This window comes from Salvia miltiorrhiza, chromosome 2, assembly GCF_028751815.1.
Source record: "Salvia miltiorrhiza cultivar Shanhuang (shh) chromosome 2, IMPLAD_Smil_shh, whole genome shotgun sequence".
NCBI classification, from domain to species: domain Eukaryota; kingdom Viridiplantae; phylum Streptophyta; class Magnoliopsida; order Lamiales; family Lamiaceae; genus Salvia; species Salvia miltiorrhiza.
Window position 1 is genome coordinate 61,526,606 of NC_080388.1, and position 19,672 is coordinate 61,546,277.

The 19,672-nt window shown below is 30.6% G+C and overlaps 2 protein-coding genes across 2 annotated transcripts; one reads left to right on the plus strand and one right to left on the minus strand.

Annotated features, from left to right (window-relative positions):
* Positions 1 to 2,425: 2,425 nt before the first annotated feature.
* On the minus strand, positions 2,426 to 3,043 carry LOC131009842 (uncharacterized). The gene has a single exon (XM_057937247.1). The coding sequence runs from the start codon at positions 3,041 to 3,043 to the stop codon at positions 2,426 to 2,428; it is 618 nt and encodes a 205-aa protein (XP_057793230.1).
* Positions 3,044 to 10,632: 7,589 nt separating this feature from the next.
* Positions 10,633 to 16,285, plus strand: LOC131010911 (uncharacterized). Its single transcript, XM_057938619.1, has 6 exons — positions 10,633 to 11,145; positions 11,422 to 11,545; positions 11,618 to 11,753; positions 12,612 to 12,651; positions 13,580 to 13,838; positions 16,012 to 16,285. The coding sequence occupies exons 1-6, from the start codon at positions 10,960 to 10,962 to the stop codon at positions 16,083 to 16,085; spliced, it is 819 nt and encodes a 272-aa protein (XP_057794602.1). The 5' UTR covers positions 10,633 to 10,959; the 3' UTR covers positions 16,086 to 16,285.
* The last annotated feature ends 3,387 nt before the right edge of the window (positions 16,286 to 19,672 follow it).

Sequence of the window (19,672 nt, forward strand, 5' to 3'; positions counted from 1 at the left end):
TAAAAGTACGTGATTAAAATATTTATTGTATTTAAAATTAAAAGTACGTGATAAAATATTTAAATTTGTATGTGTTTAAATATATATATATATAGGGGGCGGTTATTCACAAAACTCCCCTTAACATATAAATTAAGAACTGATTTAAACCGCAGATCTTGGGGTATTAAACGGCTGAGATCAAATATTAGATATATTTACTGATTCGTTTAATTGAACTACAAAATTCACATCTAATTTCGTATGAAGGGTAAAAGCGATATTGGGGGTTTGACTTTCCATGTAGCCAACAACATTAATTGTTCCGATTTTGGCGTCCAAGTTCATTTTCAATTAAAGATTTGATTTGATTCATACAACAATTCGCGTGAGGCATAATAAATTATCCATATAATTAAACAAAAAATAAAGATTGATTGTTCAATGCATATTATAAGTGTGTTTGTATGAATTGGTATACGAATCATTATTCATTGTTGTAGGAATTGTTTTGTCAATGTGCATGAATTTAATATAGTTGAACTTCATCGCAATTGTAACAATGATACCAAGAATGTCATATGAATTGGTAGACGAATCACTAATCATTGTTGTACGAATCGTTCTGTCAACGTGGATGAATCACTATTCATTTTTGTAGGAATCGTTCTGTCAATGTATATCCATGAATTTCATATGAATTGGTAGACGAATCACTATTCATTGTTGTAGGAATCGTTCTGTCAATGTACATGAATTTAATATAACTGAATTAATGGGAACAAATCTTTAGTTGTGATTGTATCACACGATCCCCTTAATTAAGGAAAGTATAATTACTGAAAAATTGAAATTACCTTTCTAACCTATTGTGTAATTAGCGTGAAAATCAACACTTAAATTGGAACCAAATCTATCCGTTAAATCTTGTAGATCCATTGGTTTATAATGGTTCTTAATTTATATCCTAAATCTAATTCTTATTTTAGCCTAACCCTATATATATATATATATATATATATATATATATATATATAGGGGGCCGCTCCAATGAGACTCCCTAATTTTAGTGATATATAGGACACGATCTGGTGTGTTTATTTCTTCAATCCTATTGTTGATATTGTATCGGGAGGGTGATTTTTTTTTGCAGGGTTCGAATCCTGGAAGGAACAGAATATTTTAAATTTTGTTATTCATCAGTATATACTGCATTGTTCATCAATATATACTGCCTTGTTCATCAGTATATATGTCTTATTCATTACCAATTTTTTAAATTTTGTTTTTCATCAGTATATACATCTTATTCGTTAAATATACGTCTTGTTCATTAATATTATATGTCTTATTCATTTTCTTCATGTTACACGAAAAATAGGGGGTCTCACTGGAGCGCGCCCCTATATATATATATATATATATATATATAATGCTAATTTTAGTTGTTTATTGTCATTTTTATATTACTCCATATATTTTATATGGTGTATATGAAGGAGTACTATACTACTATGTATATACCACTATCTAAGTCCAATTCCATTTTCTTTGTTAGCTTACATGTTATTAATTAATTATAGTTTTTACATACTCCCTCCGTCCGCCAAAAGTGGGGCACAATTACTATATCGGGCGTCCGCAAAGAGTGTACCACTTTCCTTTTAAGGAAATGGTCCCACCATCCACTTTAATCTTTTATCCTTACTATTTCCATTATTTACCAAAAAACCATGCTGACTCATCCCCATTATATCAATAAATTAAGTTAATTAATTACCTAATCTAAATTACACCTAAATTCACATTTACAACCACCCAGAATTAATTCTTCTTCTCTCTCTCTCTCTCTCTCCATAATTCGGCTCTCTCTCTCTCTCCATAAATACTCCATTGATACTCCATGAAACCCTAGAAGAGCTCTTCTTTTGCGCCGCTTCAACCCTAACTCACGATTCTCTCTCTCCCTATATATGCGCTCTTCTTTGGAGCCCTAATTGTACTTGCGCCGCTCTCTAAGACCTAATTCTTCTCTCTTCTTTGCGTCGCATCCATCCATTTCTTCTTCACCAAAATGGGTGAATCTCTCAATTCTTTGCGCCGACTGTGAATCGTGAAATTGGTGGCGTCGACGCAACTCCGAGCGCCTCGATTGACGGCGTCACACTCCAACTTGCAGACGAAGCAGTAAATGAGACGGAAGGCGCAACTCCGAGCGCCTCGGTGGATGGCGTCGACGGCGATGCAGTTGAGAAGGGATTTATCCCTTGCCCAGTGGGAGGCGACCATAGGAAATGGGCTGAAAGTCCAAATCCTCCGATCTACCCCCTATGTGCCGAGATGAGGCGAATTTATCTGCAGTTCTTAGGGATCTATTGTCCCTGTATTTTGTCCCTGATCTAATTAGGTGCATGCGTTCTCTCTCCTACCTCTAATGATGCATGTATCATATTCTCTCTGATTCTTGATGTTTTCGTGGTTTGTTGGCTGATTCTTCATCGGGCAATAAGTAATACCTCTCCGATGTGTTTGACATGTAAAACCATTTTTCATCAATGTGCACTACATTATGCATACTATGAAAATTCAGTTTGTCTTCCAAAATTGATGCAGAATTTAGTTGGCTTAGACTGAATCTAAGCCTTGCAAGCTTATTGTCATCGGTTAGAAATGGCTTGACAGCACTTGTGTGTGCTCGTAACTGTTTCTCCTTAATCCACTCTCCAAGTAGAGATTTGGATATCCCTAGCTTGGCTGCCATCCTTCTGATTGTGCTTCTCTCTTTAACAGGAAGTGCTCTAATCTTTTCTTCATCGGGCATCATTTTATCTACATGTTGTTTACCTTTTCTTTTGTTTTGAAAATGCACTACTTCACCTCTTTCTATTTGCTTCTTTGCATGCACCCAGATTTTGCGGACGGATTTGACTGAAATGTTGAAAAATGCAGTTGCTTCCTTTGGTGCCCCTCTGTTAGGAACTCCATCCTTATTGTATTGCAGCAACCATTGAAGGACTCGCTGTTTCTCCTCTACTGCTAAATCGGGCCTCTTTCTGTTAGACATTTTGCTGCATTTGAATGACTGTAAACCTTTTGGTTTTTGATTTGTAATCTAAAACTAGGAGGCTTCGGTCCTTTATAATGTGATGAAATTTTTGATTTTGGGGGGGAATTGATTTCCCTCCTTTTTTTGGGAACTCTGTTAATGAGAAACTTTCAGTATGTTGGCGCCGAGTGGGCTTGTAAAAAATGAATGTTTTGGTTTTTTAATGAAGTGTAATGATTGCAGTCATAAATTCAATTTCTCTCTCATACTTTTAATTAGCCACTAAGTAAACTCATTAGCAATACCCTCAGAAAATTAAAGGTGGGCCCATTTATTCACTTACCAAACATTTTATTAAATCTCGTGCCCAGTCAAAGTGCCCACTTTTGACGGACGGAGGGAGTATTATATATTTCGTCATTAGGCAATAATTTAAAGATAAGTATTTAATTTGCAGATAGACTTATTGTGCCACTAAATTGCGAATTTCTATATTTGTCTACCTTGACGATTTGGTGCATTATGTTGAAATTTGTAAGACATGATTTTTGAGGCTCAATAATGATGATTGATGAACTAAATTATGGAGTATGATTCGCCATCTGTCCTGCAGGCCGATCCCATGTATTCATGGTCCACATCTTCATACCACAAATCGAGATTCTAATTCTAAGTATTTCTCTTTTTCCCTTATACTAATTTATTTACAAGATAGTGGAATTTTATTTATTTATTTTGTGGTGGGGAAGGGACTTGCCTTGTGTTAAGGTCGAATAGTATTAGTAGCAGCTAAAGAATACTTAGAGCATTCACAATGGGGGCTCGTTTGTGGACTCAAGCCCCCTTTTTGCGAGCTCCCTCCATTGCCGCTCCTGGTGCTCGTGAGCCCGCCCCTGCTCCGCGCTTCGAACTCAAACTGAAAAGAGGTTAGGCGCGTGTTGTGCACTCTCTCATTGCCGAGCCATCTCCTTACAAATTTAAGAGCCAAGGTTGACTCTCTCATTATGAAGATGGGATCTTAAATGGTGGGGACCACATTTAAGAGTCCACACTTGACTCTTTATTGTGGATGTTCTTATGCACGATTCAAAAACTGTGGTAGCTACTAGCTTGTATGCTCCTACTAAATGAAGGGGTAATCGTAGATTATCATCCGGACTTGGGAGTCATTTATAAATATAGTTTGAATTTTAAAAAAATACTCCCTCCGTCCATGAAAGAACTTCCTAGGAGGGAGTGGCACGGGTTTTAATAAAATGTTGTATAGTGTATTGAGAGTGGAGAAAAAGTTGTAAAGTGTATTGGGAATTGTGAAAAAGTATTAATAATTTATTGTGTTGTTTTAATTAATATTATTTGAGTGGTGGGAATTGTCTTAAAAGGGGAGTATTTTTTAAGTGGTGGGGTATTGTCCCAAAATAGGAAAAAGTAGGAAGTTCTTTCGTGGACGTCCGGAAATAGAAAAATAGGAAGTTCTTTCGTGGACGGAGGGAGTATAAAATAATAGTAATTTGATTTGAAATTATTTATAAAATTGACATAAATTTTAAAAAATATAAAAAATGACCTAAATTTTGGAATCACTAGTAAAAATAATATAAACTTTGAAGTCATTTATAATTATAAATGGCCTAAACTTTAAAAAATATAGAATATTAATCTAAACTTTGGAGTTATTTTGTGAAAAATGATCCGAAATTTAAAATTATTTGTAAAAACATAAATATAAAAACTGATTTGAATTATTACAACGTAGAAAGCTTGAAATGATAAGAAAATTATGTTAAAAATCTCTGTATATATGTAGTTAGGATTTTATGAACTCAAAGTTTAAAAAATTCGTGTTCTCAATTTTTTTTTTGAGTATTTATATAATTAACTAAGCAACTCACACACACACACAAAGGAGAGAAAACTACTCGCACACAGGCGAGATCACTACCCGCAGAAAAGTGAAAAAATTACCTGCATGCATGCGGGATTGAACCCAAGACCTCTTACAAAGAAGAGTAATTTAGATGTCTCAGCTTTCCCACTTGAGCTAGGCCTCATTGGCTGTTTTCAATAATATTTTACGAGATAAAAATTATTTGTGCGAGATTAAAATTTATACGAAAATAAAATTATTATATTTTGTTAGGAATATTCCAAGTGAATTTATAATTCCAACATAATTTTTAAACATCAATTTTGGACTTTCCACGTTATAACGTGTAAGCTCATGCAATTTTTATGTGACTTTTATGAAAGTTGAGTTCATTTTTTGTATTTAAAAAATTTTGTGCCATTTTTACAAATAACTTTAAAATTCGGGATTTTTTTTTAAGTTCGTACCATTTTTACAAATTAATCTAAAGTTCTGGAAATTTTTACAAATGCTTCCAAAGTTGATGTCATTTTTTTCATATTTTTAAAAGTTCATGTCATTTTTACAAATAACTTCAAAGTTCATACTATGTTATATATATATATATATAGGGGAGTGCTAAAATAAGTACACTTCTTAAGATATAAAATAAGAATAATTTTCAATCCTTAGATCATCAAGATTTACGGTTGATTCATCATCCTGTTGGATGAATTCATGTTCTGAGTTCGAATCCCAAAGGTATAATAAAAAATTATTTTTCGCAATTCATACATTTTTACAGCGAATTCGTACATGTTCTACATAAAATTCATATATTTTTCCTAGTGCTTATTTATTATTTTAAGAGGTGCTCTCAGGGTAGTCGTGGACTACCATGAAAACACTTTTAAGTGTATAAAAATAGGAACAAATCATATCCATTAGATCATAGTGAATTAATGGTCCGCATCAAATTATATGGAGATTCGAAATTATTAACTGTTTCCCTTGCAATTCATACGTTTTTCTTATTACGAATTGAAAGTACTTTTGTTACGAATTATATTCTATGCACGAATCTGAAGTTCTTTTGTTACGAATTATGTTCTGATAAGCCAAATTTCAAGCCCACAAGATCAACCAAGATCTAATGGATATGATTTGTTCTTATTTTATACACTTAAAAGTGTTCTTATTTTAGCTCACCTTTAAATATATATGGGTGGGCATATATGGGTGAACTAAAATAAAAACATATTTTAGAATATAAAATATGAATTATTTTCAACCCTTAGATCATCAAGATTTACGGTTCATCATCTTGTTGGATGAATTCATGGTTCCAGGTTCGAATCTCATAGGTAGCAAAAAAAGCATTTTTTGCAATTCATACAGATACACAACAAATTCATATGTATTCTACATATAATTCATACTCCCTCCGTCCACCAAAGATATGCCACAATTTCCTTTTTCATCCGTCCACAAAAAATATGTCACATCCATTTTTAGTAGTAGGGTCCATATCATTCCACTCACATTTAAAGTGGGACCCTTGCTCCACTACCAACTTCACTCACATTTTATTAAAACACGTGCCGAAAGTAAAATGGCATATATTTGGTGGACGGAGGGAGTACATGACTAATTCTTATTTTATATGTTAAGAAGTGTTTATATATATATATATATATATATATATGGGAGGGCTATAATAAAAACACATTTTATTGTATAAAATAGGAACCATTTTCAGCCCTTAGATCATCAAGATCTACGGTTGATTCATCACCTTATTGGATGAATTCATGGTCCTGAATTCGAATCCCATAGGTAACAAAAAAATTATTTTTCGCAATTCATGCCTTTATACAGTGAATTCATACGTGTTCAACATAAAATTTATACATTTTTGTTGGTTTGTAGTTTTTATTTTAAGAGCGCTTTTTACTGTTTCCCTTCCATATATATATATATATATATATATATATATATATATAGGGGCGTGCACCAGTGAGACCCCCTATTTTTCGTGTAACATGAGTACAATGAATAAGACATATAATACTAATGAACAAAATGTATATCTAATGAACAAGATGTATATATTGATGAAAAATAAAATTTAAAAAATTCGTAATGAATAAGACATATATACTGATGAACATGGCCGTATATACTGATGAACAATGCAGTATATACTGATGAATAACAAAATTTAAAATATTCTGCTCCCTCCAGGATTCGAACCCTGTGAAAAAAAAATAACCCTCCAGATACAATATCAGCCATGGGATTGATAAAATAAACGCACCAGATCGTGTCCTATATCTCACTAAAATTAGGGGGTCTCATTGGAGCGGCCCCCTATATATATATATATATATATATATATATATATATGCTACGGTAAAAACACTTCTTAAAATATAAATATAAACGTTTTTTAATATACGAATTTTATCCAACAGGGTTACGAATTTATCAAACATGGTTACGAATTGTGAAAAATATTTTTTTTTACCTTTGGGATTCGAACTCAGGACCACGAATTCATCCAATAGTGTTACGAATCAACCGTAGATCTTAATGATCTAAGGGCTGAAAATCATTTATATTTTATACACTTAAGAGTGCTTTTATTCTAGCATATAAGGGAGGGCTAGAATAAAAGCACTCTTAAGTGTGTAAAATATAAATGATTTTCAGCCCTTAGATCATTAAGATCTACGGTTGATTCGTAACCCTATTGGATGAATTCGTGGTCTTGAGTTCGAATCACAAAGGTAACAAAAATTTATTTTTCGCAATTCGTAACTCTGTTGGATAAATTCATACGTGTTCTAAATAAAATTCGTACATTAAGAAACGTTTATATTTTATACACTTAAGAGTGTTTTTATTCTAGCCCACCCCTATATATATATATATATATATATATATATATATATAGAGAGAGAGAGAGAGAGAGAGAGAGAGAGATAGAGAGAGAGAATGGCTACCATGAAAAGACTCTTAAGTGTATAAAATAAGAACAATAATTGACCATAGATCTAGAGTGAATTGATGGTCCAGATTAGATTCTGCTCACTTGACGAAATTTTTAACACTTATACTTACAATTCATACGTTTGTTTTTTTTTTTATGAAAGATAAAATAAGAATTGAAAATTTGACCTTTCCGTCTCCAACCATTCACTTCTAAGATTTGCGCCCATTAATTAGGAAATTTAGATTTTCCATGTTTGATTCATAAAACTAAAATACTAGATTTTTTTGGTATTTTCAAAAAGATGAATTCACAGACGAAGAAATATTATTTTCTCCTCTAAAACGAATTGACCGTACTTTTATTATGAATTATATTTAATACTTTGCGAATTAAATTTATTCTCGAACTAGAAGTAGTGTTGTAACTTGTAACCTGAATTTTTTTTAATGTAATCACGAATTATAATTAATGTTGTTACGAATTTCAGAGGTGCGTAATTGATAAGAGAATTGTTTTACGGAAATAATTGACGTTTAGGTTAGATTTTTAGGATGGATTTTTAAATGGTCAAAGATTTGATTTGATTAGATATGGAAAGTAAAACTTTATTAATTAGCTAAATCTTCCTAATCGATATTGATATTGAAAAATTACAAAGTTCTCCTCTATTGTGGCAGTCGTAAATTGTAGGCATTAAAATTATAATAATTTAAGGCCACAAGATTGGCCAAGATCTAATGGACAGGATTTGTTCATATTTTATACACTTAAGAGTGTTTTTATTATAGCCCTCCTTTGTATATATATATATACTATAGTTCAACTCATTTTTACAAATGATTCAAAGTTTGTGCTATAAACTACAATTAACCCATAAATTAATCAAAATTTATAATGTAATTTGCAACATACGAATTATTATTATTATTATTATTATTATTATTATTATTATTATTATTATTATTATTATAAATCAATGATTATTTAATAGTATTCCTCTATCTTATAAAAGTGAGTGGTCAAGGTACGAATCTCAATCCTCTCATTTCCTAGTTAAAAAGGAATTAATTGTGTTTAATGCATTATGTTATAAACTTATAAAAAAGGGTTAATATTCAGATATGTAGAGCAAAACTAATTAGCTATTCTTGTAATTGTTGCACTTGAGGTAAGGCCCAACACAAATACAATATGAAATATAAGGATCTATCGATGATCCACTACTAGAGTTTTGCTTATACATAATGGAATTTCTTTGTTATTTATGCCTCTTAAAAATGATGGTATATAATGGGGTTATGTATAATGTGCTCATATGTAATAGAAAAAAAAAATTATTATCTATAATGTAATAGATAACAGTTCTATGAGCCCATATGTACTGCTAAATTACCGTTATCTATATTTATTATACGCAATGGGAAAAAATCGATATCTATAATATAATAGATAATAGTGCAACACTGCTTGAGCTGCAGCGGTCTGCGAATGCCGCCGTAAACGAGACAGAGAGACGAAGAGATAGAGAGGGAGAAAAAGAGAGAATGAGAGAGATAATTGAGGCACAAGTAACAGAGAGCGAGAGGGACGAACATCACCCACCACTACGCCGGAGGCAGCGAGGATCGGTGAAATCGCCGGAGAAGGAAGAGAGAGAGAGAGAGAGTACGATGAATGAAAGAGAGGACAATAATTTGTTCTAATACTTTGTATATTTTTTATTTTAATTTATTTAAATGTTATTAAAAATATTTTATTTTAAATTAAACATTTTTTTTATTTCTTTTAAAAATAAGCACAACATAACAGATTAGTTTAAACGATTTCAATAACTGTTATGTAGGAATTTAAAAATACGCGCATACATAATAGTTGGTTTAACGGTTTGTGATATCGTTATATATATGACTAAAAGATAATGCTAATACATAATGTAATATTCACTATACATATACATAATATTACATACATAACAGATATTTATAAAAACGTTATCTATTTCCAAAAATTGCTCATACTTAACGATTTTTCAATATTTCCGTTATGGATGTGAGTTTTTCTTGTAGTGATCATTGTTAACATGACATAAAGATCAATATAAACAAAATATTTTTCAGATAGACACAATGAAAATGATTATTAAAATAATACTATAATTTTAAATATTATGCTTAAAAATATTAAATAGGAACACATCATATTATATTTATTTTTAAAAACATTATAGTGTCACTAAACATATTGTTATCAATTATCATAGGTTATCATACTATCAAAACATCCTATAAGAACGTTTCAAAAAAAAAAAAAAAACATCCCATAAGAAGCAAACAAAACACACACGGCTTATTTTCGTACCATATTACCATATCTTGTCAACGAATGTCAATTCTATTACATTTACATTTATAGTTTGAAAAATATCAAAATCAATCGTATCCTTGTTTCTGTAAGAAATTAATATATACATTTGCGTAAGCAAGCAACTTGGTAAGGTTGCCATTATTATCCAACCAAAAAGTCCGCAAATTCTTATGTAGCTCAAACAAAATTGATTCTAATTTAACGACTCCACATATACTTCCCCTAAGGCCTAAACATTCCATATAGTATACACACACACAAACATATATACATTTGATGATTCAACGATTAAAACGAAGAATCTGAGTTTTCCGTGTACATGAAATTATAGAATTACATAGAAATTAAAAATATAAGTGCGTAATATATACACATATATATTAATTTGAATAGGTGAAAGACAGAGAGGACAGAGTCAAGTGCTCTTTAGTCACGCAGCTGTCATTCGAGTACACAAAACCCACAAATCCCAATTCCCTCCTCATATACAGCAAATCAGAGTTTGCAACTGTCGGATACCTTTTCCCACTTTCTCTCTCCACCACCTTATTACTTACACTACTACCTCTCTCTCTCTCTCTCTCTCTATCCCCCTAAGCTCCACCTCCGCCGCCACCAACTCCTATTGTGCATTGCGATGGATGGATCACTTTCAATGCCGCTCTAAGATAATGCCAGAATTCGCGATCGATCGACGATCGGATTGATTATTGAGTTCGCTCGCCGGCGATGGCTCACCACCAGCATTACCGATCGCCGTTCGGCGACACCACTCTCACTAAGGTTTTTGTCGGAGGCCTCGCCTGGGAAACTCCGACCGACGTAATGCGCGGCTACTTCGACCAGTTCGGAGATATCCTAGAGGCTGTCATTATCACGGACAAGAACACCGGCAAATCCAAGGGTTATGGATTTGTAAGAATTCTCCACCGTCCGATCGTTTTTTTTTTTTTTTTTATCTTTATATTTTAAATGTCGCACTCGTGCAGTATGTGCTGCATTTTCATGGTTCGGTAAATCAACATGTTACTATAAATAGTGAAATACTATTGCTCGCAAAATTACAAGTAGTGGGTGCTAGGGGGAGCACTAGCACCCCCAACCAATTTTTTTACTTTATACTAGGTGTGTTTTTGAATTTATTTTATTTTATTTTATCATCTCTTATCGTCGAAAAAAATTCGATTTCAGGTGACGTTTCAAGATCCCGAGTCAGCCCGGCGAGCTTGTGCCGATCCGAATCCTATGATCGATGGGAGAAGAGCCAATTGTAATATTGCTTCGTTGGGACGGCCTCGACCATCTCCTCCTAGAGGTACATTTTCTATAACAATAAAAATATCAATTACTAATTAAATTTATTTGATAATATTTGGTACATATGTAGGTAGAAATCAAGTTGCCAATGTATATCAAGGAAGTGGAATAGCACAAGGCGGAATGTCGTCGTATCTGCCGTTGCCGCCGCCACCTCCTCCGCCACCAGTGCCGCCGCATCCGCCCCTCATTTATCCACCATACGGGTATGATATGATCGTCTATTTTATTTCATCAATGTGCATATAGGCATGTAGCTAGCATCCACGATATCATGCTACAGTAAATTTGTTGCATTAGTTTTTTTTTTTTTTTAAGAAAAACGATCGAGAGCTGAAATAAAGTAAAATTCTTCAATTCAATTGAATGCAGTAGATATTGGCAGATGAACAATAAATAAAATGGATGTATAAAAATTGTCAGTCCGCAGAGACTTTTGGATATATTTATTATAAATGGTTTTCTTTCCAACTAATCTTCAATTGATAGTAGTACAAAAATAATGAGCATAGATGAAACATTATAATGAACATTAATTTATTAATTAAGATGAAATATCGTTTCAAGATTTTGATTATTAATCTAAGGTTGAAACTAATGGATTAAGTAATCATGCTTTGGAAGATTAATGACAGATACTAATATTGGACCTTTGTCTACCTTTTTGCTAGAGCGTAACTCATTATAAAATAGGTGGCCATGAAAAGCTTAATGACAGCAATTAGTTTGTGTTATGAAATCATAATTAAATTTATTTAATCATGAGAAAGTAAACTTATGAGACGTGTCGATCACTTACTCACGACTTTAGACTTTTATTAGATGCACTAATGCAATTAGGCCAATATTTAATGAAATTTTTCTGATCATGGTTAACCAATACTTGACATTAGTTAACATTTTAAGCAATTTTTTAGACCAAATAAGTGGAGTATTTTATTTCAATATATTTTTCTCAATATTATCGCTATCTATTAAAATGCAATTCTCTTAGTATAATTAAGAAACTATTTTTTTATTTTATTTTAATTAAAGTACTATTTTGGATGCATGTTTCATCTCAGGTACACAAGCTATTCACCCGATTATGCTTACCAGCAGCAGGTTAGCCATTGTCGTTTACAATTAATCAATCTAAACGATTTGAAAAATCAATCTAAACCATCGATCTATTTTTGTATTGTATCCATATAATATCACATGTACATAATTTTTAAAAAAAATCTTTGTCAAATACAATAACTATTATTGTACGTACATAATTTCACAAAAATCCTGACGTAGTCTATAATTCGTGTTTAATTCATATATATGTGTGTTCTCGCGTACGTTGAATAAATAAAATGCAAAAACAGAATACGTAATATATATATATATATATATATATATGCTAAATATCATGAAAACCCCTAAACTATACCCACTTTATCAAAAATACCCTGAAACTTTTGAAATGTTATTTAAACCCTCAAACTATCAAGTTTTTATCAAATATATCCTGCATCTATTTTTCGGTCACCAGAAATGTGATGTGGCTCGCCGGATGCCACAATATAATTTATATTCTATTTTTTTAAATGACATGACAAAAACAACTTCGTTTCGTACCATATTCTATTGTGCTTATCCCTAATTCTAGGTTATTAGCGTGAATTTTAAACAGGATAGAAGTGAATTTTAAATTTTAGAGTGGATTTTTTTAAATGATATGGTACGAAACGACGTTGTTTTTGCATTTGCATTTAAAAAAAAATAGAATATAAATTACATTGTGGCATCCGGCGAGCCACATCATATTTCTGGTGACCGAAAAATAGATGCAGGATATATTTGATAAAAACTTGATAGTTTGAGGGTTTAAATAACATTTTAAAAGTTTCAGGGTATTTTTGATAAAATGAGTATAATTTAGGGGTTTTTATAATATTTACCTATATGTGTGTGTGTGTGACAGCCATTTTTAGATTTGCACACAAGCAAGGGAATTTTCTTGATTGAGCAAAAACGTAACAATAGGATTTTATTTGGACAGACAATGTACAATCCACATATGCAGCAATCCCAGTACTACAATCAGCTATATGGGACTTCATCTTCTGCATTGGGCTCACCTTATTACTATGGGTACGCACCCAGGGGAGCATTTTCCATGCCCGCGGCGCAACGTATGCCGGGACCGTCTTATCTTTACTATCCTGCGCAGGTGGAGGGCACTTCTCTAACTTATCCTCCTACCCCTCACCCTCTTCCTTCATTACAACCAATAAGGCATTCGCTTCCATCTCCCTCGGGTAAGTTTTTTTTTTTTTTTTCAACTTTTTTCTATTTAATTTTAATCGTCTTAAAAAAAATACTCGCTTGATTCGTTTCGTTTTAAACCATATCTTACATGACATTTATAAGAGTAGACATTGACGTAGTATCATGCACGCTTAGTGTGTAGGATGACATTCTTCTATCTTTTGAGGTAATATCGTATTAATAGGAATTGAAAAACACTTTTATGAATAAAGAATCCACTTTAACAGTAACAATTTTGAGTGAATCTAAAATAGAATTAAAATGATCATTTGGTCTGGATTTGAAATGTTTGACCACATTGAAGATAGTCATTTTCCACTTGCAGTCCTCCACGTGGTGACAGGCTTTATCCATGTTGGATTTCTCTGCAACAATTAGTTTAATTACAAAAGTTAGTTTTGTTTTAATATGCTCCATGATTTTTCTTAAGGATTAAATTGTGTGTCCTATATATAATATGAATATGAACATGAATACACCTTAAGGAGTACCTAGAAGATTTTGTTTATATTTTGCGAATTTAATAAATTTTGCCAAGTGGATACGGCCAGATAATAAAGTATTATCAAATTTTATGATGATATCTCATGAACTGCTCATTTAGTATAAGATATGATGGTCATTACATTTGTCATATTATGCATGCACTCCGATCCGGCCCGCTCAATATGTTAGGAATAATGAGGGGGAAAAAAAGAATTCGAGATGATGTGCATTAATTGTATTTGTTGTGCATCTATGTATATATCCAATATTTAAACTCAATAATAACGATCTTTATTTTTGTACCATAGAGAAAAGAGATCGTAAGGCTGAGGCACATGCGAAACCTTAAAAGTAATTAAAATGTGTATAGTTAGGTTAGGAGAAGTTATGATCAACTTTATTTACATAATACTCTCTACATTCATAAAGAGTATATCATATAAGGTTTGACACTGACTCTCAATAAAATAATTGATGGATATATTTTCAGTGGATAAAAGGTCATATCACGCACTTGAAATTAAATTATATGGATTAAATGTAGGTAATTAGATGATTTTATGGTACATAAAGAGTGTTTGTAAGGTTGAATTTATATCTTAAAATAAAAGTGATATACTCTTTGTAAATGTCGAATAAGACAATTGTGATCTAATCTTTATCGATGGATGTAGTATATTGTTTATATCAATTTTTCAAAATATCAAATGATATTAGCTTCCCTAAGATACTAACGTTATATTTTCTTTTTACTTATCCCATTCTTATAGTTAAATAGAGATGAATAAATTCATAACAGAATCCTAAAATAGATAATTAATCAAATAATTCCAGCTCGAGTCGTATTATGCGTTCTTCATGATTTATGAAACACACCCATTTTACAATATGGGCATTAATAGTAAATAAGGAAAATTAAAGCTTGATTTCTCGGATCATATACCCATTATCTACAGAATAATAAATTTAGATTAATAAGTGGGATATATATAGGGAAAAATGAAAGGATGTGAGAGGCAAGGGACCCAAAATTGAAGGTGTAAGCACGTGATATGAGCTGGTGGTCTGACCCATTAAAATGGGTCAATCGGAATTCATGCCACCACCATGTGCGCCACAGACAATTTCATCTTATGCTCAATTTTATTTCACTACTATGATTATGTATCACTTCAAAAATAATCTTGCAATAGTGTATTTCGTACTATTTTCGTGATATTTCAACACAAATTCACCTATTCTTTGCTGCTAATTCTTCCGACATGAGATCCTCTCTCTCATTTTTTACATCTCATTCCATGTCTTACTTTCAATTTTAATAATTTTTAATTATTTTTTCTTTAATTTTGATTTATTATGTTTTACTATAGTATTAAGATAATTAAGTAGGGTTTGATATTTCAATTAGAGTTTATAATTATTTTTTAAATTACTGAATTAATAATCAATTATTAGGGTTATCTACTTAATCTAGAATCAGGGTATATAGTTATATTAAAATACTTTTAGTGGTAAATATTATTTAAGACTCATTATATAAATACTTTTTATTATTATAATAAACACTGCAGTAAATTAATAGTGAGACATAATGTGACACAATCAATTGTAAGATAAAGAATTGTATAACGGCTACAACCATCGATATTTATTTATTTATTTTCTCTTTTGAAGCAGATTCATTGGCTCCTAATCAGACATCAACGGAAACAGAAGCGGGGCCAGCTACTTCAACAAGTTCAACTGCTTAAGACAGAAACCTTGAACTAAATTTTTTAAATTAAAAAGGTGTTTATTGTACAATATTGGAAAATTAATCGATATTCCTTTTTTTCCCTCTCAATAAAAATCTCATTTATGTAACCATTCATTTTCCCCCCTTTTATCTGTTTTAGGGGTCGATCATTCATATTAACAAACAATTCTTATTAACGAAGGCTTTCTCATTCAAGACGATCTGTATTAATCAATGTCGCCTCTTATTTCTTTTTGTATTTAAAATATCTTTACTATGGAGACTTTCATTTGTAAAATCATCATTTTTTCGGTGGATATCATGCCTTCTGATCAGAGTAATTAACAATATATATAGGAGTTATATATCATGCATTATTTGTGAGCATCTACGAATTGGTGACAATTGACATATAATCTATGTTAGTATTTTTTTTCCCTACTATTTTGGTTTTTCTCTTATATCTCATAAATTATGACTATGATCATGACATTTACAAATTATAATGCAAGCCTGATTTGTTATTTTCCTTTTTAACTAAAGAGAAAAATAAAATCAATAAAATTAGACTTTGATTTTCATGTAATTTGTATAGTTAATTATCATGATCGTAATTTATGAGATATAAGAGAAAAAGAAAAAAGAAAAAAAAAACATGAATGACAAATATATAAAATATATAGTGTGACTGTGTGGGTATCTAGTAAAAATCATTTTTAGTGTGATAACTTAGAAACACACCTTTGTATATATATACGCTAATATTTTTATGATATTAATGCTTATTATATATGCAATAATCTTCAAAAAAAAATTATGAATACAATATTGATACTTCTTTTTCATGATAACCGTAATTCATAATGATTCAAAATGATTCCTAGCTAGTTTCAACTAAATAGTTATTATGAGAATAAGACGATGAAACGCAGTTTGTTGGTAAGATGCTTCTTCTCCAACCAATAGGTCGGGGGTTCGAGTCACCTAAGGGCTAGAGTGTGAGGTGTTTTTTTCCTTTCTTTGGTTATAACAATTTTTTTTTAAAAAAATAGTTATTATGAGAATAATTTAATTATGAAATATCTATGTCATCCTTTTATTATTATGATAATATCTATATGTTGCTTCTCCTTTCTCAAAAAAAGAGGAAAAAAGAAAACTTTACTTTTCCATGGCCTTTTATTAGCTATTTACCAATGGAAAATTTTATGCAGAACTTTCTATTTTTTAAAATAACATAAAAGCAATGTTCAAAAGTTTTTCTTTACTCTGGTATCCTTTTCAATTTTAGGGTTGTTCGAAATCCCAAAATTCGAAATATTGATTCTACTTTTCACAGTTTTGGTGACAGGTTGATGAGAAAAGTGTCTAGTGATCTAGTGTAATAAATTGGTTTGATTGAATTGAATTTCTCACATTATTTATTTGCCTAATATTTTTATTGCGATATTGAGTATGAAAGCTATATATAGAATATATTCATCGTTTAGAAGTTCAGCATACTATTTTATTTAAACTAGCATGCAACTCGTCGAAATTCAACGGAAAATAGACTTTACATTGTAATTTATAATCAATGTATATTGTTTATAGTCATATCAATGTATTTATATAAATTATTTTTTTTAATTTATTTGATTAAATTAAATTGATAGTACAATTCAAACTATAATAATCTCAATTATTTTCGATTGAGAGTTTAGAAAAGATTGTCTTTTTATATAAATTTTTGTTTGGTGAAATTTCATAAAATATTAATGTGGATTGGGGATTTAGAAAAATAAGAAGAAAAAAGAACATGTAAATTTAACATAGGATATGATGGAGGATTGATACATCATATTTCTTACTATTAATCATATATAGTGCTATCCGATTAATCTAATAAAACGTTATATGTTATTATACATGGTTCTTTTGATCATAAAGTTAGTTTATCAATTAAAATGAAGTTGTATAAAAGATTGATGTGAGATTTCAATTGACGAATTCTCATAAAAAAATATTGTGGGATTCAAATTTTCTTTTAAAAAAATTGAAGCCTATATATTACTACCAACAAATATATATATATGAATATAAAGAAGTTAATATATGAATTTAAAGTAGTTAATGAAATATGAGTCTTACACATGTTAACATGTACCAATTTTTAAAATCTATATAATAAAAATCATGTAGATAAACATCATCTATATATTGATTGATATTTCCTTGATTAATTTACAAATGAAAATGAGCCACAAAGATTAATCCTAAAAAATAAAATTAATTTGTCAATTCATTGTTCTAAAATATGGATTTCTGTTATTTAACAAACTTAATTAATTTATGTTAGTTATGAAATTAGTAAACTAAAAAAAAATAACATAAAAAATTAAATTTATTAATTTAAAGAAGCTAATCAAATATTAGTCTTACACGTGTTAGTAGTTATAAATTCTTAAAAAACATATAATAAAAATCATGTACATAAACATCATATATATATATATATAGGGTGCGATTATAGTGAGAACCACACTTATCGTGAGAACATAAGAACCATTAAAATCAATGCATCTGCTATATAAATTAATGCATTCGCTATTAAATTTAATGCATCCGAAAATAATAAAAATTTTGCTCCCTTCAGGATTCGAACCCAGGATCTGCATTCATCCACCAAGATGATGCATCCACCGTAGATCTTGATGATCGAATGGCTTAAAATGGTTCTCCGTTCTAATTTTATTTAGTGGTTCTTATTTGAACCTCTCCATATATATATATATATATATAGGAAGAGGTTCTAATAAAAACCTCTGTTAAAATGAGAACTAGGAACCTAATCTTAGCCTTTTAAATTTTAGATCTAGTGGTTAGGATTTATTAACAAAAAACCGCCTAATTAGTGTGTTGATTGGTTTTAATATACCGTGTGTTTTAGTTTTCAATTAGTGGAAGGTTACTTTTGACTTTTACAATATTCTTAATTAGTTATAGTCTATTAATTAGTAGTGTTGGACGTGGCTATCTTTTTTTTAAGGGACGTGTCTATCGTTTTTCATAAGTTTTTTAAATAAAGAATCAAAGATGAAAAATAATATTCTTTTTTAATGAAAGATGATTATTTATTTTTGTTGCACGTTCCGTCTAGGTTTTTTGAATTTTTTATTTTATGTTCTTAATTATCTCCCATTCTTTCTCCAAGTCTTCTTTATTCTTCCATAATCTTAATATCAATTCGTATTGAAGCCAGTTGAAGCAAGTATTTATATACGATGAACACTGACGGTATTTATTAATTTAGATTTATTGTCGTTTTTTGTTGATTAATTTAAATAATTTATTTATTAAAATTGTTTATCATATTTTTTTTATAAAACGATTATTGTGCTTATTCAATTGTTAGGAAATTGTTTTTTTTTTGGTAGTGTTAATTATTATTATTATTTCAATTATTGTTCATAATATCTTTGAGTTGCATAATCAAATTATATACTATTTGATTATTGTACGTGCATAGCAAAACGTTTGAATTGCACAGACGAATATATGCAATTTCAGATACCAACTATGCAATTAAACTTTAATCTTGTGCAACACAGACCAATAAATCAT